Raw genomic sequence first — 26,030 nt, 5'->3', positions numbered from 1 at the left:
TTCACCCTTGCAAGGTCACTGCTGACAACACAGCAGTTTGACTTCACCCCCAGAGGCATACTCCATTATCTCGAGACAGACAGATGCCAACAGCAATTAACTGCAAGCCACAAAATGCTTGCCTCTCACGGAAGGGGATTTTTTTTAACTCGAGAGGAATAATAGATTTAGAGCAAAGAAGTAACAGAGCTTCTAAATGCTGCAAGCTACTTATAAATGGACTAAGGAGCTTATTCAGTCGTTGTATCTCCACAAGCTCATTAGCTTGTTGCTGTAGTAGTCCGTGCTGTGGTTTAAGGCAGTTAAGGCAGGTTCCCAGTCCCTCCCTGCTCAAATATATAAGGAAATAGTTGTAGGAATCAGGTAGCTGGGATGAAAAAAACAAAACGGGATTCTAGAGAGATTTGGGTAATCCTTTAAGAAATTGGATGAAGAGTAAAGTCTTATGAAATCCAAACCAAAGCTGGCATAACCATAGAGACGCAATTCATGGGCAACTTGTACGCTGCTGCTTAAAAGTCAAACCAGGTGGGTTCCTGATTCACATGAAAACTCACTCGTATGAAGCAGTACCCATGTGATTCAGCGATATTAAAGTACACCAGGGAAATGTCCTTGGAAGCGTTTTCTTATTACTCAAATCACACAGGGCCCACAAGTTGTTTGTCATACGGACAGTAGCCTTATCTTCCATGAATTTATCTGATTCCCTTTCAGAGCCATCCAGGTTCATGGCAAATTGCAATCGCCACATTCTCTGGTAAGGAATTCCATAGTTAAACTACACACTGTGAATAAATACTTCCTTCTGTCCATCCTGAATCTCCCAGCATTCAGCTTCATTGGATAACCCCAGGTTCTAGGATTATGAGAGGGGGAGAAACAGAACTTCCTGCCGACTTTCTCTGCCCGCATAACTTTTTAAATCATTAAACACATTTTTTCTAAACTAAAATGTCCCAAGTGTTGTAACCTTTCCTCCTAGGGGAGTTGTTCCAGCACTGTAATTCTGGTTGCTCTTTTATGCACCTTTTCCATCTCTACATCTTTTTCAAGTGGTAGTGACCAGAACTTCACAAATTTTCAAGTATGGCTCTACAACAGGTTTTATATAAAAGCATTATAATGCTTGCAGATCTATTTTCCATCTCTTTTCTAATAAATGCATGTGCAGGTAGAATAAAGGGCCATATAGAAACGTTTTGATAAAAATAAATAAGTAGGGCTCTCAAACAACTGAACCACCATTTTAATACAGTGGTACTTCGGGTTACAAACGCTTCGGGTTACAGACTCTGCTAACCCGGAAGTACGGTAGTACCTCAGGTTAAGAACTTTGCCCCAGGATGAGAATGGAAATTGTGTGGCGCCACAGCGACGGCGGGAGGCCCCATTAGCTAAAGTGGTACCTCAGGTTAAGAACAGTTTCAGGTTAAGAACAGACCTCTGGAACGAATTAAGTTCGTAACCAGAGGTACCACTGTATAAAGCACTTTTCTATCCACCAAAACAGCAGGTCACTCCCTTTTTCTTCCGTATCAGCCTTTACTTTGTTGCTACTGTGGAGGACGGGAACAATTCATGCAACTCAAGGTGAGACCTTGGGTGGTTTGGAAAGTCGTGTGTGTGTGTGTGTGTGTGTGTGCGCGTGTGTGTGCGCGCGTGTGTGTGTGTAAAGAGTTTACGTAGCTCCCAAGCGACAGAGTGAGACCCTTTGTGTGAGAGACAGAGAAGAGAGTGGGCTGCCCTAGAAGGGGGATGGTGTGCGAACTGCTACTAAGGCTATTTGATTGTTCAGATTTACTTATTTATAAAAGTATTTGCATACTGCTTTGCATGTGTCCTTGGTTTGTATAAGCAGTTTACAACAATAAAACCATACAGTAGAAACACAAGCAAGTTAAAAGCAAAAAGGTTAAAAACAGACATCAGCAAACCATTGAGGAAGGATAGGCCTAGCAGGACAGAAAGGTTTTCAGCAGGTGTTCAGATGGTCGGATGTTCCTTTTTTTTATTTTAACCAAGGCATTTGGTTAAATTGGACATGCCAAGGAACAGCAGAGGGTTGAAAGGATCGGTGCGGGGCATGCTTTGCAACACTTTCCAATGCTCCCTTTCAATTTCTGATGTGGGATTTCCACAGGGCAACCTGTATGCCAGTCATGTGACATCACAATTAGGTGTCGTCCGCCCCACCCCCGGGTCTAATGGGTTGGGGAAGGTTGGCAATGTGTAGGGGGCTCTGGGCTGGTTTTTTTTTCCACCGGGAGGTGGAGCTGTAGGCAGGGTTGGTGAGCAACATGAGCAGGGTGGAGTTCCTAGTTATTCTATCCAACTCTGGAGACATGGTAAGGAAGAGCCATCAGCCCACCATTTATTTACACTTTCTGTAAGAAATTGTCTTAAGAACACCCTGTTCTCATTGATTAATCAGATGCCTCTGGAAAGCTCACAAGCAGGATGTGATCACAATACCACCCTCCCAACGCTGTTCCCCAATGCAAAGGCGTAATACCTTTGATCCTGTGAGTAGTAGTAGCCACTTATAGCTATATACACCATGAATTTGTTTAATCCCCTTTTAAAGCTTCAAGGTGACATCAGCAGAGTAACATGCAACAGCAAACACCCAGTCCATCAGTCACTCTTCACAGCTTCAGGGGTGAACTTCCGCTGGCTTACATCTACAAAAATCACCCAACTTCAGCCATGCAACATCTACCTGCTTCTTTTTTTATTATTATTGCATTTCACAAAACTAACATTTTCTTTTTCTTTACAGAAGAACAAAGAACAATTAAGTCCAACCCAGAAAGTTGCTGTAGAAATGCATACATAAAATGGGTTAGTACAACCATAATTCAATTTATACATATATGCTAATCAGGAAATACATATTTCTTTTTTAGGTGCAGGTAAGAAGTCTTGTAAGTTGTCAGATATAAGATATCTTGTAAGATATAAAGTCCGACCAAATCACATGTACATGTTCCACAGGTTCTTTGCCTCTGATTACAGCAAATGTTGAAAGTTAACTTTTTCAGCAAGAGACCAAATAATTTTGCACCATAATGCAGGCGGCAATTCATGTTAAGTCTTCCATTTTTGTGCTATAAGGTAGTATTGCAGCTGCCAGCCACGAAGTGTATTGAAGAAAACTGTTTCAGATTGTTGTCCCACACATTTTTTAATGCAAGTTGTGGGGTTGCCTGAATTTCAGACTTAAAAATTTGTGCAATTTCTGTAAATACCTCTTTCTTGTAGCCAGGATAGGCCTGGATCTCCTGTATTTATTTTACGGAATGTAAATGGGGTTTCCCCGCCCCCCCATGAAAGGATTGTACTACACAAGGCTGAATCCTGGACTTGAGGGTGAAAACTGTGGCATTACAGGCAAGCATAAAGGAGACTGACAGCGTTGCCACCTTTTCCATACTTGTAGCATATTCAATGTGTATAGGCTATGCATTGTATCTAAAGTTGTTTTGGAGAGCCTAATAAAAGGAAGCACCCATATTTTTGTGTCTGGTATCATTTCACCTTCCACGTCAACCCATTTCTTATTGGATCCGACGATAATACAACTTAGCGCGAGTCATTTGTTTAAGCTTGATTTCTTCCATCAGACCTATGTTATAACAAGTTATCGGCAACTTTTTAAGATTAGTTCTAAGACCCAGTAATTTATTTTTTATTTTCCTAATGCTAATTTGAATATTGGTAGGGCTTCCTGAGGGTTAGGTAACATATACATCATGTCATCAGCATAAAAATTTAATAAATGCTATTCAACCTTTCCCCGGTAACCCTTGATACATGAGTAATGAAACTGCTAATGGTTCCAGAGAAACAGCAAAAAGCAATGTGGACAGGGGACAACCTTGCTTTGCTCACTTGCCAATATGAACAGAGTTCAAATTCACAGCATTTGTGCTAACAGTGGCCTGGTAAGAGGCACAGAGGACTCTCATAGTAGTCATGAATGTTTTGCCCACCTGATGGTGTTCTAAGACTTTAAAAAGTACCCCCATTCTAAAAAGTCAAAGGCCTTGTAAATGTCCAGTGACACCAATGCCAGAGGGCTGGGATTCTTCTTCTTAATTATTGTCATATATTATATTGACTAACCTGCATGTGTGATCTGTATTGTGTCTGCCTGGGATAAATCTGGTTTGGTCTGAATTGACAATTGTATGGATCACCCTGCTGGAAGCCATGACTGATGTAAAAAAAGTTGGTTGAACAGGGTGATCCATCTGTAAGATTCCACTTCCTTAGGATCTCTACCTGGTTTAGGTAAAACAATTGTTTTCAATGGGGACCAAATGTTTGGGAGGGCTCCACCCCTCCAAACAACATTAAACAGCAAAGTTAAATATGGTGCTACTGCAGCGCTATACAAAAAGTGCTACCAAAGCCATCTGGTCCATCAACTTCCGAATGTGAATTCCACCAGCATCCATCCACCTACATCTTCCAGCTTCTGCTACCAAACATCAGCCACCTTCCGGCTACTTGTCCGTATCTGCTTGGTCTGTCATTGGACATCAGCCAGCTTCTGCCATGGATATCAGCCACCTTCAGGCCACAAACTCGCCACCCACTCTGCAAATCCACTGGCTTTTCCAAGCAAACTTGCCTTCTCATCTGCTCCACAGTATCCTGATGCCAGATGATCACCTCCTTCCACCTGCCAACTTGCTTCCATCACATGTGGTCTGCATGGGAGAAAAAGGTGAAGCAGTTATTTCAGTGTGGCTCATCAAAAAACTCAGGGGCGGGGTCTAACTCACTCCACTGAATGACAGACAGCATACCCAAGGAAAAGAGGTTTCCACTGTGTACAAAATCATGGAAATGTTCAGTTTGATACCGTCACAACCATTGCCCATTGTGTTCTGTTGGGTGAGAACAAAAGGAAAATAGGAAGGGGACCAGGGAGGGAAAGGAGGAACAACTACGCTTGCTCACAAACGCCCCTTTGTGGGGTAAGTTGCTTGCTAGAGTGGTGGCAGACCCACGTGGATGAAATTGAATATGTTGATCCATTTCGTTTTAGTAAAAAACATGGATCAAAAATCTAAAGGTACATTACAGGATCTGTCTGACAGGGTTGAAAGTTGAAAAGAAGGTTAAATATCTGGGGGTTTGGTTGATGAATAAAAATGCAATGTTATGTCAAAATGACTGAAAATATGAAATGTGGTTATAGTAGACTTACAGAGATGGAGAAGAATGAACTTATACCTGATGAGTAAAATCTCAGTAGTGAAAATGAATGTACTACCAAAAATGCTGTTTGTTTCAGACTGTGCTGCTGATCAATTCGGTTACCTGTTTTAAACAACAGCAGAGACATAACGGTGCAATGGCAACTTGCATTAGGATAGATTTTATTCACTCCTGCAGGTGCAAGGTATCATCTGATTATTAATTTATGAATTCTTAAGATTAATAAGATAATTTTTATCAGTTTTTATAATTCTGCTTTCCTGGTTTTTATAACTCTGTTTTTATGATGCAGTTTTATTCTATTTTTATGTTGCCTGTCTGCATACTTCTTAGAAGTTTCTAAATATTTTTTTTTTTTAATAAATATTTATTAAGGTTTTTAAATATAAATGCACATAATAAACAATCTTACTTCTTTTACAACAATTTCAACACTTCTTTGGACTCCCTCACGTCTCCCGCTCCCATTTACATCGTTAGAAATTTTTTCCAAACAAATTATCAACTTGTTTACAATCTCATGTCCACTCATTCAAATATAATCTAGCACTTCTTCCAAAAATTTTTTATATTTTCTTTAGTCTCACTTATCATCAAATTTAAATCTAGTTTAGTGGTGGCCAATTTTTTATAATCTAGCATCCTTCTTAACATTCAACCAAATTACAATGTTTTTGTAGATACATCTTAAATTTCTCCCAGTCTTCCTCCATCTTCTCTTCTCCCAGATCACGGATTCTGCCGGTCATCTCGGCCAGTTGCATATAGTCCATCAGCTGCATCTGCCACTCTTCCAGTGTGGGTAGATCTTGAGTTTTCCAGTTTTTTGCAATAAGAATCCTTGCTGCCGTTGTTGCATACATAAAAAATGTTCGATCCTTCTTTAACACCTTCTGGCCGACAATACCCAGAAGGAAGGCCTCTGGTTTCTTTGTGAAGGTATACTTAAATACCTTTTTCAGCTCATTATATATCATTTCCCAGAAGGCCTTCACCTTAGGGCATGTCCACCAGAGGTGAAAGAATGTTCCTTCATTTTCTCTGCATTTCCAACATTTATTATCAGACGAATGGTATATTTTGGCAAGTTTAACTGGGGTCATGTACCATCTATATATCATTTTCATTTTCATTATATTTTCCTTCAGAGCATTACATGCGGTGAAGTTCAGCCCAGTGGTCCACAACCTTTCCCAATCCTCAAACATAATGTTATGCCCAATGTCCTGTGCCCATTTTATCATAGCCGATTTAACCATTTCGTCTTGTGTATTCCATTTTAGCAGCAAGTTATACATTCTAGATAGTACCTTGGTCTTTGCTTCTAACAATTCTGTTTCTAACTTCGATTTCTCCACCTGGAACCCTAACTTTTTGTCAATTTTAAAAACTTCTTTAATCTGAGCATAATGTAACCAGTCTCGCACCTTATCCTTCATTTTCTCCAAACTCTGCAATTTCCAATTGTCTCCATCTTTTTCTAATATTTCCCAATATTTTGGCCATTTGGCCTCCATATTGGGTCTTTTTCGGGCCTTAGCCTCCAGAGGTGAAAGCCACCTTGGAGTTTTATTTTCCAATAAGTCTCTATATTTTGTCCAGACATTAAACACTGCTTTCCTGACAATATGGTTCTTAAAGGCCTTATTGATCTTAACTTTGTCATACCATAAGTATGCATGCCAACCAAAAGCATTGTCAAAACCTTTCAGGTCCAGTACGTCAGTGTCTTCGAGAAGTAGCCAATCTTTTAGCCAGCAGAAAGCTGCTGCTTCATAGTACAACTTTAAGTCTGGCAGGGCAAAGCCCCCTCTTTCTTTCGCATCTGTTAATATCTTAAACTTAATTCTGGGCTAAATATTAAGTAGGTTGGAAAGGTTTTCAAATGAACAAAATAAATAAATTGTCCTCACCTTGCTGAAACTCTACAGTTCTCTTCATTGCTTTCTTTTTTACACCCCAACCAAGGAAGAAAAACTTAACTTTATTTTCATGCAGAATTATTCCTGCAGCTTGAGAGAGGCCTAAAACATGACTCAGCATTCCCAGAAGCCTGCATTTCCTTCCTCTCCCCCAGGGTTCTACTGGGCTTTTACTTAAAGGGACAGTAACATATCAACTAACAATGATAACAAAGCTTTGAGCAGACAATAAATTTACAAAAGATTAAAGCAGGCTTAGATTACCTTCTACAGATGGTGTCTGGAAAACCTAGTAGTTCTCAGATATTCTTGGAAGGCAAACAGAGAGTGAGTGGGATATCTCAACCATGGACCTGTTTTTTTCCACTGGAAAAAAAAGCATTTTCCTTCATATCCACTGAACTTCCATTCCTTCATGACATCATAGGTCATTAGCAGCCAATGGTAACAGCTGGTGGGGGCCATCACCATTTAGACCTATTTTATATCTATACATCGATCTATAGCTATAGCTATATGTGTGTCGGTTTTTTGGGGGGAGGTTTTCTAAAAAAACAACTTTGCAGGTGATAGGAACTTTACTTTTTTGAAATATGGCAACCCTAATTTTATTCATTGCACTTACTCCCCACCTTTTATCCAAGGAGCTTCAGGGGCCACACACGGCGTTTCCCCTTTCCTCATTTAATCCCCACAACAACCCTGTGAGATAGGTTAGGCTGAGAGGCAGTGACTGGCTCAAGGTCACCCACAACCGTTTCTTAGATTTATAAATGTGTCCCAAGGCCCAAAAGGTTTGGGACTCCTGGGCTAGAGGGTTCAAATCCCCACTCAACCTCACTAGGTGACCTTGGGGTTGTCTGTCTTTCAGACCAACCTACCACACAGGGTTGTTGTGAGGATTAAAGGAGGCCAGAGGAGAAATGTAATAATATAAAGTCGTCTCCATTGGTCATCTAAGACAAATGCTGTCCTAGGAACACTGCAAGCCCTCCTGGATCTGATTTGCTTAGGATGCCACTGCTAAAGGGGCACCTTTCCCCCTATGAACCTGCAATGTTGTTGTTGTTGTTGTTGTTGTTGTTGTTGTTGTTGTTGTTGTTTCAGATGATGGGTTTGTGTTGTGATATTTATGGATCCACAATGATGAAGGGCATGCTAGATAATTCATTTCTAGCTCTCTCTTAGGATAATGGTGGAATCTGAAACCAAGGCTTAAAGTCATTGCTTTCTTGTGTAATAAACGAAAATATGCCCTTATTCCCTTATGGGGGACGCAAGAGCCCTTATAGAGTCCTTTGTTCGTTCTCCATCGGTCGGAGGAAAAAACAGAGGCCAACCAGAGAATATTGAGAAGCAAAGCAGCTTGTAAGCCTGATCTTTATTGAACTGTTGCAACAGGGTGCCCCCTTCACACGCAGGAGGAGGAGGACCCAGAACCAAGGTGTGTCCGCCCTTATATAGACATTTTAAATTTCCCACCTTGGAGTCCAAGACCACCCCCAGAAACATCATACCTACATCACAGAAGGGGTGTAGCTCAAGACCACCACCCCAGATACATCATACCTACATCACAGAAAGAGCGGGCTAAAGCAGAAATCTGAGTGGGTTGTTTACCTCATAATCTGAGTGGGTGGTCTACCTCCTGTCTGGCAAGTTACCTGTTAATGTTTACTGGATTGATACCCTGGGGAGCTTGGCCAGTCTTTTGTAATGATAAGTACTTAGTTCCTGAGCCAAGTCACAGGCTCACCCTATTCATACACAGTCATACCCTTAAGACAGGATTTGTGAAGGAGAAGACAATGGGGAGGCTCCTCCATTTGACCTTGCAGAGAAAACACCTGGTCAGCCTGGGAGTCAAAATGGCTCCATGGCTGCTCTCCTGTGCAGCTTCAGGCATGTGGCCTATATATCTATGTACGTGTTTGCTTGGTACATTTATGAACCTTTATTATATACATAAGACCTTAATTTATTTATTTCACTTGAAAAACCTTCTTTTCTTATTTAAAGGACAGCATATACTTTAGTAAATCTCCAGAGATCCATCTCCTGTGTTCCAGTGAAGTTCCTGTAAATTGTGGCAGTAAGAATTGCAGCAAGGTTGAAACAGGAATACGGTAACGTAGAAGAATCTCCCCATTTTAATTATATCCCTGAATCCATTTTGGGCAGTTAGAGCTTTGCAGTTTGAAATCTGTGCACGAGCTTTCCTACCAAAACAAACAAGCTGTTTTGAAGTGGGTGTGCAAGCCTGTGTTCTCTTGCAGTTCCTAGTACAACTGAAAGGAATGGGATATATGGAGAACGAAACATTAGGAGATTGGCCAAGCATAGTAATGACACTGAGGACTCCGCTACATTAGTAAAGAAAAAGCAAATTGAATGCGCTATAAACATGCAACACCGGATGGCACCAGAGAGCAGGAAATTTTTAAAAGCAGTTTTCAATGGAGATTTTTTCTTTCTTTCATTGTAACGATCTAATTTCTGACTTAGTCATAGTGTATGTTTTCCCTGTGTCTAGATCCACCCTAAGTCCTAGAGCACGGAAGAAAACAAAAATATCAGCACAGATAACCGAAAGCAGACATTGACAGACCACTAATACACAGAGCAATTACTCAGAAGACAAAGACAAAAGACACAGAAAGATGTATTCAATAAGAAGGTTGGGGTGGCTAGTCTGAAAAGCCAAAGAGCAACAACAGTGTGTTGTGTGTACTTGTGATGGGTAGGATTGCTTTAATTGTCTGGTTAAGTGGTCATCACCTAGTAATTGGGCATGTATAAAAGCCTCCCTCTGACTTTTTAGGGGCTGATCCTATGTACATTTGTACTAACAAAGGCCTAATTTTTCACTTCAAGCCAGCTGGCATTCTGTTTGGGAGCCCCGGCTGGGCCAAACACTTTACAAATTTCTTCAACCATAACCTTATGCATCGGTTCCCAACGCAGAACGTAGCTGAGGGACACTCTTGAGTGTGGTTTAATTTTCTTTTTTCTTTTTATATCATGCCGCTCCTCTCTTTCTCTCTTCCCCACTGCAACACCTAGGGTCTCACTGACTTCCCTGAGCCCATCTGACATACCTTCTGCAACTTAAGCATATGAATGAAGTGTAGCTTCAAAAACGATTGCCTTAATTCACACTGACAAAACACCCACTGTGTGATGACAGGAACGCAGGCTGGTTTCAAAGTCGAGCTGCCTACACTTTCTCACAAAAAATGACACTGAACTTCTGCCTCATGTCGAGATAGCCACTTGCCAAGCTAAAGTGTTTCAGGGGGATATAGAGGTAAGGCATAACATTCGTTTGCGAGCCATGATACGATTAACAATTGCCATTTTGCGTACTAGTGGACTGTAAAAGAAATAGAGCGATGGAGATGAGGGGACACTTCTCAGGCTCCTGGCCAGTCTGCGTTATCATGCAGTGGTGGTTCAGCTGTAGACCTTCTTGGGAGAAACTGACTATCTTGACCTATTCCAGTTGGGTTCAGGACTCCTCTAGGGACACAATTGGTGTCAGGAGTGCGTGCAGGAGCCAGGCCCTGTGACCAGTAGGACTTTGCAGGACTGGGGCATTCCTAAGTTTGTTCTGAAGAGGCAAGGCGTGGCAGCACAGGAGAGGCCGATTGGTAACTCACAGCACCTGGTGGCAAGAGCCGGGAAGGGATATAAGGTCAGCATTTCCCTTCAGCTCTTTGCCACAGCAACACGCTTCCTGCATTTGGCTTCCAACTTCTTGATCCCCGGACCCTTGACTTCATGATGCTTGCTTCCTGCCCTTGGACCCCTGGCTTCTTGACTCCTGGCTCTCTGACCCTCGGACTCTTGACTTCCTGACTCCTGGCTTCTGGACTCTTGTTCCTGCTCCCACCCTGCCATCTTGCCCCCGGCCCCAACGTCCTCAGCCGGGACTTTGATTGCCCATAGACCAGACCATGACAATTGGCCTTGGTTGCCCTGGTAGATGACCTTCTTAGGGAGATATTAAAGAAAGCACTTATTCACGCAGCACATAGTTAAACTATGTAACTCGCTCTCATGGGGGAAAGTCGGGGACACAAACTCAGGTGGCTTTGAAAGATTAGACAAATTAATGGAGGAGAAGCCTATCGATGGCTATGCTCTTTCTCCACAGTTGGAGGCAGTAATACTTCTGAATACCAGATGCTGAAAACCCACCCGAGATGGGAGGGCTGTTGCGCTTATGTCCAGTTTGCAGGCTTCCCACAGGCATCTGGTTGGCTACAGTGAGAACAGGACTCTGGACTAGATGGGCCATCAGCCTGATCAAGCAAGTTGTTCTTATGAGATGGATGGGGAATGTGGCCCTGCTGATTCTCTCAAATCTCCCAGAAGTGTTTGATACTGCAGGATCAGTATCTGCCGGTGCCCAAGCCACCGCGTCACTCCCAGGAGAGACTCATGGCTTGGGCGTGCTGCAGGCCCTGCAGTTGAGTGCTGCTCCCCGTGGTGTGGCACTCAGTGCCCCCCACCAGCTATTCCTGAGTGCAGGCCATGATTTTGTCCCCAGTGGTATTTAATACCCCTCACCTTGTCAAATTTGGTCCATTAGCAAATGACTTGATCCTCTAAGTACTTTGCCAAAAGACTACAGAGGTTCTTTGGGAGTAACAGAGGGTCACCTGCTATTATTGGGCAACCTCTGAACCATGCAGAAGAGCTTCCCTAGCTGGCAGCGAGAGGATGCAATGGAGGCAGCAGGGTATGTTTTCTTTACTGTCCTCACTACCCACTACCACATGGTGGGTACAGTCATGTGATCTAGCCCATGCTCAGTTGGCATCGGCATGAGACCTCTTCCATCTGTCCTACAGCCATGGTCTGGTACACCAGTTTGAAAGATCAACACTAGCTGCCTATTAGTGTCCAAGTTTTGTGTTATTTGAAGCCCCAAACAACTTGGGACCAGCATACCTAGCAGACCGCCTCCCCAGTACAGACCAAGCTGACCTTCAAGATTTTCTGAAGATATCTGGCTAGCCATTTCATGTCCAGTGGATCTTCACTTTATGTCAGAGTGGAAGAGGGCATTCACTGTGACAGCTCCTACCCTTTGGAATGCCCTCCCTTGAGTAATTAGTGAGGTGGAGACAGTAATGACCATTAAGTGCCCCCTTTAAAAAAAAAGGTGTTAGTTACGTCTACCCAAGCTTTCCTGAACTCTGATTCTTAATTCTTGTTTTGTACATCACTCAGTTTAATTTGTGATGTAAGGTAGTGTTTTGAATGTGCCTCATTTTCCTCTTTGTTCTTAGGAATCTTTACTGAATGTTGTTCGTTGTTTTATTTTTATTGGTTTTATGCAAAACACAGAATTTTTGTAGGGTTTTGTTTTGTTTTGTTTTAAAGTGCAGTGTAGTTAAGAACACTAGATTTGTTACTTTGCAGTAATCTGGGAAGCATGAATTCCCCTTCGTGGGAAACATCAATGTTTGTCCTGGTTTTATGCCAGAATTGTTTTATCCTACTCTGTTTTATGGCATGTAATGGATTTTAGTAGTTTTAATGTATTTTTACAATTCATGTGTTTTGATAGGAATTTTTTGCTATAAGAAATTCTGAGTTTATATTTTCATAAAGAAGGCATGTCATTTTTTTTAAAAAAAAAATTAAATTAGTAGCTAAAAGCATTGGATTGTATTCCCTCATGCTGATGGAAGTCTTTTTAACTCCACAGAGATTTTGGTCAGCAAAACAAGAGAAGAGGGCAGGATATTCTGTTCTGATTCCCTCATTTCTCCTGCAGCCTCTGCCCCACACCACTTCCCCTGCTATTCCAAAATTATCCTCCAGCTCTCTTTAGCACATTTTGGGTGTGCATGCATGGGGATCTGTAGAGGGGCACGAGGAATCTTTGAAAAACTGCTTTCCCTCCTGATTCTGCTGATGGAGGAAACCACTGCGGGATCAAAGAGCCTACTGGCTGGGTTGTACCCAACCCTCTACACCAAATGTCTGGAAAGCAAACCTCCATCCAACACATTTCAGCCTGCACAGCATTTGGCAGCGGCAGCAATCAAAGACTCATATTGAACAATGTGAATGAATGCTTACTGGATGATACATCCTCCCTCATGGCTCCTGCTTTGGCTGTGTCCCGTTGTCACAGGGGAGCTGTTCCACAAAAGCTGGGTCTCCAAAGAGCGGTATGTTGCCTGTGGCACACAGACATCCGACTTACAAAAGGCAGGGATGAAACTGAATATCGGCTTATTCTCTCCCCCCCCCCCGCCCCCAACTCCTTTGAGCCAGCCTTTTTAGGATCCTACATGGGTAAATAAAAAAAACCTCTAAGCAAATGGAATCGATGGAGAGGTATTCATAGGCGTGCTACTCACGTCTGGTTGTTTCCAGTCAAAATAATCTCCCACTCATTTATGGAGAAGAATAGAGATGCCAACCCTGCCTGACTCACAGTCAGATGGAGAAAAAGAAGAGGAGATGTTCTTGTAGCAGAGAAGGTTTGCGGGCAGAGTGGAACTTACTCAGCAACTATTTTAAGAGCGTAACTGGGAACAAAGCCACCCATTAGGAAAACAGGATCCCGGACGAAATGGAATCCTTTGACAGGGGTGCTCACTAGATTGAGCAGCTATAGGTCATATATCAGTCACCAGTTCATAAAACAGCTACCCACTGGCATAGAGAGAAATACAGTAGTAACTGGTTCCCATTGAGAATGGAAGGGCAGAAGGCAAGGAGGCCAACAGTAGGTGGAGCCAGAGCCAATGGCAAGCAGAATCGACACATTCTAGCTTTGCCCCCATCCTTGCCCCTGCTGTGTTCTTCAAGGGCAACACAGAGACTTGAGCAGGAACCAGGCAGCCGGCGCCATCCCCTAGGCTAGTTGGGCTTGGGGATTGGAGGGTCAGCAGTTTGGATCCACATGATGGGGTGAACTCCCGTTGCTCAGTCCCAGCTCCTGCCGACCTAGCAGTTCGAAAGCACACCGGCCTCCACTGGGTAAAGAGCTCACAAAAAGTTATTGCAGAATTACATCTGCACCCAGAGCAACTGGCTTGGTTTTCCTGGTATTGAAGTGATGTCAAGCAGTGGAATTAGGGTGACAAACAAGGACCATCCTTTTAGAGCACAAGTCCTGAAAGTGGCTCTCATTTGCAACTAGCTCCTCAGCATAGCAGACTGAAGAACCACCTGGTTTCATTATCCTGACATGGCTTGCTTTTTGGATTTCAGAACACTTGTGGCCCTGATCGTATTACCTACCCATGCTTGACTTTCTCAGACCTGAACCCTGAATTATGTCTTTTCAAACCTAGAATGGTCCTCCAAAACAGTTGCCTATTTGTTCATGGATCTTTGCCTTGGCTAACTGTGAATTGACCTCTTGTGGCATGTTTTGCCACTGGCAGGAATCGGACATTGTGCTAAGGTGATCATTCCATCAGGGCAATGATGGTCCTCCCCCCAAAAAAAATGCTATTCTGGGAGATCTCCTGGGCCCCCTGAAGAAGAAGAAGAAGAAGAGTTTGGATTTGATATCCCGCCTTTCACTCCCTTTAAGGAGTCTCAAAGCGGCTAACATTCTCCTTTCCCTTCCTCCCCCACAACAAACACTCTGTGAGGTGAGTGGGGCTGAGAGACTTCAAAGAAGTGTGACTAGCCCAAGGTCACCCAGCAGCTGCATGTGGAGGAGCGGAGACGCGAACCCGGTTCCCCAGATTACGAGACTACCGCTCTTAACCACTACACCACACTGGCTCTCTGAGCCATTTGGGGGGTGGGAAGCACTGTTGCACAAATGAAAGCCGTTGTGCAGGGTTCCAGCTGACAGGACTCATTATTTGAATTGTGCCCCCTATGTCCACTCCTACTGAGTGCAGTGCTTTAACAATTCCCAACTGACATCTGAGCAGCCTTCTTGCAAAGTCACCACAGCTGACAAAAGTGTGGCTCATGATAGGGCATTTGTAGTTTCCTCGTGATTTGGCTCCATCATATGCTGAACCAGAACCACCACCTTAGCTGCTTTTCCCTCAGACAACCTTTGTGGGAGCTGTTGCCTGGCAACCACCAGCAAGGAAAGACTTGCCTCCATTGTGGGCTGTGTGAATTCTAGCTTCTCAGCCCCCTTTCCTTGGGTTCCGCTGCTTAGAAGGTGGAGGCAAGTCAACATAAATGAAGACCAACAATATAGACAGCAAATGCCACTTGGATAATCCTGTCACATGTTTGTTTCCGATATCAGACACACACACACACACACACACAGAGAGAGAGAGAAAGAGAAAGAGAGAGAGAGAGAGAGAAGTTGATTTGAGACCCTCTTGGGACTATAAAGTGAGGTGCAAGTATTCTAAATAAATAAATAGCATCCTAGCCCATAGCATACCTAATTCTCTCAGCCTTCCTAGCTCCATCCATCACAGCTCAGTAACGCAACCCAGCACTTAAAGGCTCCTCTGTGGAACTGTAGTTCAGTCAGTGTGAGTGCCAGGCTATTTTGCATTTTGATACATATATTTAATTCTGGGCCCAATATCTGAGTCTTCTTGGCAAACAGCATGGTCTCACTTTGTGACACATTTGGATTTCTTAACAGGCAATAGGAATAACGCTGCTTGCACAGACCTTGTTCAAAGGATCTGCAGCATTGCTTTGCCATCAAAATTCCTTATCTGGGAGGTTGTTGTCTCTGTTTTCCAGATAGGGAACTTAAGGCTAAGCAATGGTGCTTTACTGCTGGCAAACCGGGGCTTTCTTGACTGCATGCAGTTTGAACTTGTAGCAGGAACCCCCCACCCCAGTCATTCAGTTTGTACAAACTTCACACACACTCACACACTACATACACCACGCTTCTGTTATAAATTCATAGAAAAATCAACCATACATCGGATTTGCACTGTTCCACTTTTATTTTACTCCATGAAGGAAAGACTACAAAATGGGGAAGGTTTGATACAGGGCAGCCATAATCCCTTCACCATCCCAGCACATCCACAGGAGCCCTGCCCAGTTGCTATGCCAACCCTGATGGTCCTAGACAGAAGACAATCAAAACAAAAAAATTCCTTCCAGTAGCACCTTAAAGACCAACTAAGTCAGTTCTTGGTATGAGCTTTCGTGTGCATGCACACTTCTTCAGATACACTGAAACAGAAGTTTCCAGACCTTTCTATATAGTGAGAAGGTGGGGAGGGGTATTACTCAGAAGGGTGGTAGGAATGGGTGATTGGCAGATAGCTGTGATGAGCCTGTTGACGACTCTTAACGACTGCAATAGGTCTTACAGGAGGAAGCAAGGGGTGAAAAGGTGAAAAATGGCTTTGTCATGTATAATGAGATAAGAATCCTAGGTCTTTGTTCAGGCCAGGTTTTTCCATTGTTTTAAGTTTGGTGATAAGTTGTAATTCAGCAGCTTCTCTTTCCAGTCTATTTCTGAAATTCCTTTGTAGTAAAACAGCTACTTTGAGATCTTGTATAGAATGTCCTGGGAGATTGAAGTGTTCTCCTACTGGTTTCTCTGTCTTGTGATTCCTGATGTCCGATTTATGTCCGTTTATTCTTTGGCGTAAGGTCTGGCCTGTTTGTCCAATATAGAGAGCTGAAGGACACTGTTGGCATTTTATGGCATACACAATGTTAGACGATGAGCAATTAAATAGTCCCGAAATGGTATGTGTGATGTTGTTGGGGCCAGTAATGGTGTTGTCCGGGTGTATGTGGCAGCAAAGTTGGCATCTGGGTTTATTACAGGCTCTGGTGCCAGTGTCTGTGTTAGGTCTGGTTGTAGTATTATTGTATAATACTACAACCAGACCTAACACAGACACTGGCACCAGAGCCTGTAATAAACCCAGATGCCAACTTTGCTGCCACATACACCCGGACAACACCATTACTGGCCCCAACAACATCACACATACCATTTCGGGACTATTTAATTGCTCATCGTCTAACATTGTGTATGCCATAAAATGCCAACAGTGTCCTTCAGCTCTCTATATTGGACAAACAGGCCAGACCTTACGCCAAAGAATAAACGGACATAAATCGGACATCAGGAATCACAAGACAGAGAAACCAGTAGGAGAACACTTCAATCTCCCAGGACATTCTATACAAGATCTCAAAGTAGCTGTTTTACTACAAAGGAATTTCAGAAATAGACTGGAAAGAGAAGCTGCTGAATTACAACTTATCACCAAACTTAAAACAATGGAAAAACCTGGCCTGAACAAAGACCTAGGATTCTTATCTCATTATACATGACAAAGCCATTTTTCACCTTTTCACCCCTTGCTTCCTCCTGTAAGACCTATTGCAGTCGTTAAGAGTCGTCAACAGGCTCATCACAGCTATCTGCCAATCACCCATTCCTACCACCCTTCTGAGTAATACCCCTCCCCACCTTCTCACTATATAGAAAGGTCTGGAAACTTCTGTTTCAGTGTATCTGAAGAAGTGTGCATGCACACGAAAGCTCATACCAAGAACTGACTTAGTTGGTCTTTAAGGTGCTACTGGAAGGAATTTTTTTGTTTTGACTATGGCAGACCAACACGGCTACCTATCTGTAACCAGAAGACAATCAAGATCACAAAGAACTTCCATATGGGAGTGGATTCAGCATGGACTGGAACAAAGGACAATGATCAGATTTTCCCTCAGGGGGCAGGAAACTGCGACTACCTTTTGTCTTCAGAAAATGACTCATGGGGGGGGGGGAGGGAACCAGCCAGGTGACAGGACACTCAGGTTACCACCACAACTCCTCCCTCAACCCCTCTTTTCTGTAATGTATGCATGATGTTTCTGGGGGTGGGCTTGACCTAGAGGATGGGAATTTCAAAAGTTTTTATAAAGTCTTGCACACCATTTTTCTGTGTCTTTCCTCTCTCCTGCAAGTGAGGGGAACACCCTGTTGCAACAGTTCAATAAAGGCCAAGCCTACAGGCTGCTGATTTGCTCCAATTTACTCTGGTTGGTGTCTTTACTTTTTGTCCAAGGGAGCCCTCAGATTTTTCCGGTAACAAACTCAGGCCTCCCAGTTACAGCCTTAACAACACACCATCCAATGGGACCACAATAGTTTCTCCTACACTGTTTATATCACTGCTGTTAGCTACCTTCTCAAATATATTGCTGCTGACTTCAGAGGGAGCCTTTGGGTGAATAATTCTTCAGCCTAGAGGGATGGTGTCCATGTACTCTCTATAAAAATGTGTGAAATGTCTCAAAAGCTCCACAAACACTAACTAACCCATTGGCAATGTACTGCATGCAGATGAGAAACCTAGCAAGTCAGACCAGCTTGTATGTGCTAGTGGTAAGCAAAACCCCCAAATTCAATTATCTCTTATTTTGCTACCAGGGCAATGTCAAAAGCTGCAAAGGGAACAAAGCCACGGGTCAATGAAACCTATTTAGGATACATGACAAATTAGCCTAAATTGCCCTGGATGAGTCTTCAGGCTGCAGTCTGAGTCAGTTATGTAAAATATAACCGTTTCATGGCGTCATATCACATTTGCAGTGGTGTAAAGTGAAGGAGACTTTGGCCTTCTGGCATACAAAAAACAGTGTTGGAACTGAGGAACAGGCAGAATGATCTACTGAATTGTGCACAGCTTTTAGTACCTTTTTATTTTCATAACAATAATTTTTATCTATTTAAAATTGTTTTATCTCATGTTCAGGACTGAGTAAATATGAACTGTTCATTTACTATTCAATAAGTCCTCTCCCAAATACCCTTTTCAGAAGCTGGTTTGGAGAAATAATAGACTCTGATTTGGAGAAAACACACACACAGAAAATATTATGTATCTCATAACCCTTCACTACAAAAGTCTCTTAAGTGGCTTACAAAGATACAATATAAAAATAAATAAGTTAGAAATATAAAATCAAATTTCAATCAAAATGCCTGCTGCAATAAAAATCTTCAATAGGTACTGGATGTTCAGCAGGGAGCTGTCTGACCTCAGCTGGAAGGAAGTCCCACAAAACTTGTTTGTTATTTGTTTGCCATTTTTGTGCCTAACAGTATCTAGTGCTGTCAGGGCTGAATTATTGGGCAGAGGTCCAAAGAGAGCCAGCAGAATTGCAGCAGGGCTGGCTTACCACATGTTAAAAGTAATGTATATTGCCATTTAAAGCAGGCTTCACTAACCTGGTGACTTCCAGCTGTTTTGGACTACAACTCCCATCAGCCCTGGCCAGCATGGGAGCTGCAGTCCGAAATATCTTGAGGGAACCAGGTTGGGCAAGAATGATGATCTAAAGACCCTGCCCCCTGTAAGCAGACAGTCTCAGATGACCAAAGTACATCACTGATGGCAACCAAGAAGCCTTAACAAGATCCCATTAAAACAGTGGTTCTCAACCTGTGGGTCCCCAGATGTTGTTGGACTACAACTCCCATCACCCCTGAGCTCTGGCCTTGCTAGCTAGGGTTGATGGGAGTTGTAGTTCAACGACATCTGGGGACCTACAGGTTGAGAAAGGCTGCATTAAAACATCAGCCACTGTATAATGGTTTGAATCTGTCAAGCAGCTGAAATGGTCATCGGAGGGTCTCCAAAATCAGTCTTAACACCACTCAGCACAGCAGCAGGTGGGTCTTTGGCTACCTTAATCCCAGACCATTCTGGAACATAGGAAGCAAGCGACTACTGCTCAAAGTGCATCCGTATTGTGTACACTGGCTGGCAACTGCTATCTGAGGAATCTTTCTGAGCCTTGGACCTTTCGTGTCACAGAGCATCGTGTGCTCTCTCATGGAGGTAAAAACCAGCGCTTTCCATTGTACCTGAAAACCAGCACTGTAGCTCACTGAATATATGTGCAATATGGTCATACTGGTAAATGCCTGTCAACGATCAAAACCAGCCAGCTCTTCTTAGTGAAATAAATGTGCAGTCCTACAGAAATAACCTGCAACTGTTAAAATCTGGCCCTGTAAATTACTTTGCATATAGCCCCATTCCATATTATGCTGAGAGGCCTATAATCTGCCGCCAGCTGTGTGCCACTGCTTTCAATTGTGCTGACTGCGGACTGGTCAAAATGCCAAGGCATTAATCTGGGGATTAGTGAGCATTAGGTGAGGGGTCATTTCCCCCTCTTTTAGCTGCAAAAGGAAACATTTTTACCTCTGTCCCTGAGAAAATGGGTCATGAATCCTGCCTTTTAAACAGGGGCCAAGAGGAGCAAGCCAAGGCATGAGAATATGGGGCTCCGGCAATTCCATTTTCACACGCTAAAGCAGGGATTTACGGTGACCATCAGGAATTTGAGATCCTGGCTGAATGTCAGGCTCATCATGTCAAAAGCTGCTGCGTACATGGATATCAGGCTCTGGCTGCTGAGATTTCTGAAGCCTCTGCCCTTCTCTAAAGAGGCAGAGAAGGCTGGAGGGGATCCCAAACAACCCGTTTATCTCAGCTTATCATCTCTTCTAGAGGGGCTAATTATGCCTAGGGGTTGAGAGGGAGAGAAACAGGGATGATTAAACCTTGAAAAGAGAGAGACAAGATAAACAAGGAGTGACAAACAGAGACAGGCAGCCAGCTGTTCTTGCTTCCCTGGGTGTTTGCCTTCTCTATCGACCTCCAGGGGAGTTTCCGACTTCTGATGTTGGAGCCTGCCTTCACAGGGCTGTTTTTGACATCATGATGGATGGAACACATACCCAGGTGCTAAATTTGCCAACCAGGTAGAGCGTGCATGCTTAGGCCATTCTCTTTCATAGATTTTTTTAAAATAAATTTTATTTTCAATGCAAAATTACAACAAAAATTACATTGAATCCAAAATGAAACTATACAAAGAAGAAATCTCTTTTGTAGATTTTGATCGCTGGCAATAGGGAGGAATGTTGAGATGAAGGTAAGATATTTCGGCAGAGAAGGTGGGAAATGGGGCCCATGAAGTATTTGTTCACGCCAAAGCCACTGCATACACACCATCCTTTTAGGACACCTTTAAAGTGCCTCCTCCCCTCTCCTTAAGAAAAGAATCATGGGAACTGTAGTTTAAGAGTGCTGGGAGTTGTAGTCTCCAGGATTCTTGTGGGCAGGGAAACACACTTTAAATGCGCAGTGGGTACACAGCCAACACCTCCCAAGGGTTCTAGGTAACGCCAAGATTGCAGGTTCGATCCCCGTATAGGATAGTTGCATATTCCTGCATTGTAAGGGGTTGGACTATAGGATCCCAAGGGTCGCTTCCAACTCTTAAAATTCTATGATTTTATGAATTCTGATGGGCGAGAACTTCCTATCATCGTGGGGCCCAGCCCTGGTGTTCAATGGTCACACAGCCAGTCTAGAACTCAGGTGTCTTTTAATTTTAATTTTGCGTGCTTCTCTACCGCAGGTCTTGTGGCTCGCCTAGCAGTGTTACCAGTCATCTGGGCCAATTCGCTCCGGATCTGTCAGGATGCTCACGGACGGCGGATGACTGTGGCAGCAGCAGCAGCAGCAGCAGCAGCAGCAACAGGACTGCTGAATGGCCATTGTTCCCCCATCTGCTGTTGAGACACCCTCCCCGCCCCGCAGGCGCCGATGCCTCTGAGCGCTTTCGCTGGTCCTTAGAGGGAGAGGGAGAGGGAGAGGAGAGGCAGCTGCCGCCGCCTGCAGCTTGCCTCTGCCTCCGCGCTCCCCTCCACCTCTCCTTCCCCGCCCCTCCATCTCTCTGCCTTCCTCTTTGCGCAGGCTCAGCCCGCGCCCCCTACTACCCCACCCCACCCCTGAACCTGATCTCCGGCAGCAGCAGCAGCAGCAGCCTCCCCGCCGGAAGCGCGGTCCCAGCCAATACCTGCCCTCGATCGCGAGCCGCGGCCCCCTGCGCGCGTCGGGGCGGCGCGCTCGCCCTTCCCCTCGGCGCTGCCGCTGGCTGGGAAGACGGCGGCGGCGATGGCGCGGAGGAGAAAGTGGCCGAGGGAAGCCCGGCCTCCGCTGCGAAAGCCGTGCGGTAGGAGTCGGTAGAGAGCGAGCGAGCGAGAGACGAGGAAGCAGACAATAGGAGGAGGGCGGCGGGCAACAAAAGGCGCAATGCTGGCAGGGCGGCGGCGGCGGCAGCGCGCCCCAGGCCGAGGAAAGGGGACCCTCGTCGGTGCCAGCCTTTCCTCCTGCTTCTTCTCCTGCTGCTGCTGCTTCCTGCCGGGGTCGCCCGCTGCATCCCTCCCGGGAGCCTTTTAAAGTTGGATGGCGACGGCGATGGCCGCCCCCTAACGAGCCAGGAGCCGATCGCGATGCTGGCGGAGACGGAGGCGGCGTCGGCTCGGCGGAGCTGAGCGCAGCGGCGCGCGGGAATGGGCTGCGCCCGGCGGCGCCCGCACAGCTCGAGGTGGCCGCTGCTGGGGGGCGAGGCGCGGGGGAGCGAGCGGCGAGGAGGAGGACGATGCCGCCCTGGCGGAGAGGAGCAGATCGGGCGGCGGTAGGCGAAGAAGGCAGCTGGTCTCGGAGGCGGGAGAGCCCGGCGGGGCGAGGCGGCGGCGCCGCTAGCTGCTGTTGAGGAGAAGCCCCGTCTGCTCGCTCCTTCCGCAGCGTTGGTGCCTCAGGGTCGGCGGGGAGGTGGGCGATCCTCAGCCTCGCTCCATGGCGAACGCCAGCGAGTTTGCAAGCAGCAGCAGCAGCAGCAGCAGCAGCCCGCACTTGCCCGGCCCTGGCGGCCTACTCAGCGTCTCGGGCCTCAAGCTGACCACGCTGGGCTTGATCCTGTGCCTCAGCCTGGCGGGCAACGGGCTCTTCGCGTGGCTCATCCTCAAGGAGCGGCCCCTGCACCGCGCGCCCTACTACCTGCTGCTGGACCTGTGCCTGGCCGACGGGCTGCGCTCGCTGGCCTGCTTCCCCTTCGTCATGCTGTCGGTGCACAGCGGCGCGGGCGCCTGGCCGCACGGCGCGCTCAGCTGCAAGGTGCTGGCCTTCCTGGCCGTGCTCTTCTGCTTCCACGCCGCCTTCCTGCTCTTCTGCGTGGGCGTGACGCGCTACATGGCCATCGCGCACCACCGCTTCTACGCCAAGCGCATGACGGGCTGGACCTGCCTGGCGGTGGTGTGCATGGTGTGGACCCTCTCCATGGCCATGGCCTTCCCGCCCGTCTTTGACGTGGGCACCTACAAGTTCATCCGCGAGGAAGAGCAGTGCATCTTCGAGCACCGCTACGTCAAGGCCAACGACACACTGGGCTTCATGCTCATGCTCGCCACCGTCGTCGCCGCCACCCACCTGGTGTACGTCAAGCTTCTCTTCTTCATCCACGGCCACCGCAAGATGAAGCCCGCTCAGTTGGTGCCGGCCATTAGCCAGAACTGGACTTTCCACGGGCCCGGGGCCACCGGCCAGGCGGCCGCAAACTGGACCGCTGGCTTTGGCCGGGGTCCCACTCCTCCCACTTTGGTGGGCATCCGGCAGAACACCACCCATAGCCAGATCAAGAGGCTGCTGGTCTTGGAGGAGTTCAAAACGGAGAAGAGGATCTGCAAGATGTTCTACATGATCACCCTTCTCTTCCTGCTTCTCTGGTCCCCCTACATTGTGGCCTGTTACCTGCGGGTCTTCATCAAGGCTAGCGCCATCCCCCAAGTCTACTTGACCACTTCTGTCTGGATGACCTTTGCCCAGGCAGGGGTCAACCCCATCCTGTGCTTCATTTTCAACAAGGAGCTCAGAGTCTGTTTCAGAGCTCATTTCCTCTGCTGCCAAAGCATACAAAATACTCAAGGCACCATTCTGTGTGATCTGAAGAATTTTGGGATGTAGTTTTATCTTTCCAATTGAAAATAGTACTCTCTATGCGCCATTTTTTTTATTTTTTTTTTTGGTATATGCACTTGAGAAATTGTTATCTAAGGAGACACCTTGACTTTTCCCCACACCCTTCGGTTTTAAGATATTTATTTATTTATGTGTTAGGGGGATTGGGGAGGGGAGGGGAGGAGATCTGGGAAGTAACACAGGGCTCCAACTTTCTTGGCTGCTTCTAACATTTCTACAAATGATTCTGACATGGATAAAAAGGCCATAATTTTGTGTTGTTTTTTTTAAGACCCTACTGGTTTTGATAAAGGCTAAGCGATTTTATTCATGTAAGATTTGATAAAAGGCCAAGATGAAATTTTATACTAAAGTGTTATTTTTGATGACCTCAAGATATTGTATTACAGTGTTTGTTTTTAAAGGGTGACCAAGAAGGAGAAACTGTACTGTGTTTAGAAGTCGTTTCTTGCTGGGGAGCTTTTGGATTAATTTTTATTTCAGTACTTAAAGCAGTGAATTTCTAACTTTGCCTGAAATAGAGAAACGTGAGATGCTACCCTAACCTACATCTTAACCTTACTCAAGTTATTAGGTCGTTTGCTATTGACCTGAAGAGAATTAGGTTCACTTGCTTTGACGTAGACTAACTTACATTTTCTTGTTGCACTGTTCCTTTCATAGTATTTCAGAACCCCTTTGGTGGGGCGGGGGGAGAGGAAATGATAATTTTAAAAAGCAAATTGATTACATATCAACTTTAAAAAAACTGTCAATATCAGGTTTTTAAAATCACACTGACTTTCATACTTTATTGGCTTTTTAAAATGTTATCTACAAATACTGGACAATACTTGTACATCTTGACTGTTTTAATAAAAACACTGTTCAATTCTCGTACATCAAATGTTTATGCTTTGCTTTCTACTCTTGTTTTGGCATGGCTTGCCTACAGCCTATGCTACAGGAAGAAAATAATAATTATATATGGGCGCATTTCTGTGGTTCCTGGCCGGGTTGTCCCAGGACTATAGGACAGGTTGGATCAATTCCTCTGATTTGGGAGACAACATGGAATAGGGAGATCTGGTGTGGTGCCTCCCTCTCAGATGTGCCAGCTCAACTGAATCTCTGACTTAACTGAGGTTGGCGTTGTGGCACTAGTATGTCCAGTGAGGGAAAATTTCAGGGCCATTCTGCACAGCAGTTTGGCTCCAAAGCCCTTCTGGATCCTCAGCATCCCCAAGTGTGTGTATGTGTGTGTGGGGGGGGGATTTGACCATTTCCCTGTATGTGTAAATTTCTCTGTCCATTGTTTCCAGTGGGAAGAAAAACCTGGGAAATGGGCAGGTTTTTTTAATAAGGTGGCAGAAGCAGATCCCCTACCCTCGACTTTGCACTGTGATTTGTTCTTAGACCCTGGTTTCACAGGTAGCGCTGTGGTCTAAACCACTGAGCCGATCGGAAGGTTGGCGGTTCGAATCCCTGCGACGGGGTGAGCTCCCATTGCTCGGTCCCGGCTCCTGCCAACTTAGCAGTTCGAAAGCACCTCAAAGTGCAAGTAGATAAATAGGTACCACTCTGGCAGGAAGGTAAACAACGTTTCCATGTGCTGCTTTGGTTTCACCAGAAGCGGCTTAGTCATTCTGGCCACGTGACCCGGAAAAACGGCTCCCTTGGCCAATAAAGCGAGATGAGTGCCGCAACCCCAGAGTCGTTTGTGACTGGACTTAATTGTCAGGGGTCCTTATCCCAGTTCTATGCATCCTAAAAAGGACTGCACATTTCTAAATAATAATAATAGTAGTAATAATAATAATAATAATTCTAAGTTCATGCTAATTTATAGGCTAAATAGAACTACTCTTCCCCTCCCCCACATCTGTTAAAACAAATGTCTATTTCTAAATGGCTCCTCATCTGTTAATGTCAGAAGAGTCTCTAGATAATTTGTGTATCACTAATTTTAGTAGACAAAGCAGTTCCTGCACATAATTGCTTATCTGCCTTGCACGGTAATACCAGATATCATTTTTAAATTATTAATGTTGTAGGGTTTTTTTTAAAAAAACCCTGCAGATTATGTGGTAAACAGTTTCTAAAAATA

General features: G+C 45.0%; 1 protein-coding gene and 1 long non-coding RNA gene across 5 annotated transcripts; both read left to right on the top strand.

Annotated features, from left to right (window-relative positions):
* Positions 1 to 2,253: 2,253 nt before the first annotated feature.
* On the top strand, positions 2,254 to 11,631 carry LOC309337379. 4 transcript variants are annotated; one of them, XR_014154231.1, is made up of 5 exons: positions 2,254 to 2,291; positions 2,783 to 2,844; positions 5,309 to 5,416; positions 9,174 to 9,280; positions 9,688 to 11,631. It is a non-coding gene; the product is annotated as an uncharacterized lncRNA (long non-coding RNA). The 4 variants fall into 4 exon arrangements; XR_014154232.1 differs by lacking the exon at positions 9,688 to 11,631 and adding an exon at positions 9,431 to 9,654; XR_014154233.1 differs by lacking the exon at positions 9,688 to 11,631 and having other exon boundaries at positions 9,174 to 9,654.
* Positions 11,632 to 21,964: 10,333 nt separating this feature from the next.
* Positions 21,965 to 24,823, top strand: GPR27 (G protein-coupled receptor 27). The gene has a single exon (XM_081851186.1). The coding sequence runs from the start codon at positions 22,766 to 22,768 to the stop codon at positions 23,927 to 23,929; it is 1,164 nt and encodes a 387-aa protein (XP_081707312.1). The 5' UTR covers positions 21,965 to 22,765; the 3' UTR covers positions 23,930 to 24,823.
* The last annotated feature ends 1,207 nt before the right edge of the window (positions 24,824 to 26,030 follow it).

This window comes from Podarcis erhardii (genome assembly GCF_964252035.2).
Source record: "Podarcis erhardii genome assembly, chromosome: 2".
In the NCBI taxonomy this organism is placed as follows: domain Eukaryota; kingdom Metazoa; phylum Chordata; class Lepidosauria; order Squamata; family Lacertidae; genus Podarcis; species Podarcis erhardii.
The sequence above is the reverse complement of the archived record's forward strand: the minus strand, read 5'-3'. Positions and strand labels throughout refer to the sequence as shown.

Excerpts from the sequence above, each read along its gene's own strand:
- GPR27 (XM_081851186.1), top strand. The coding sequence starts at position 22,766 with ATGGCGAACGCCAGCGAGTTTGCAAGCAGCAGCAGCAGCAGCAGCAGC.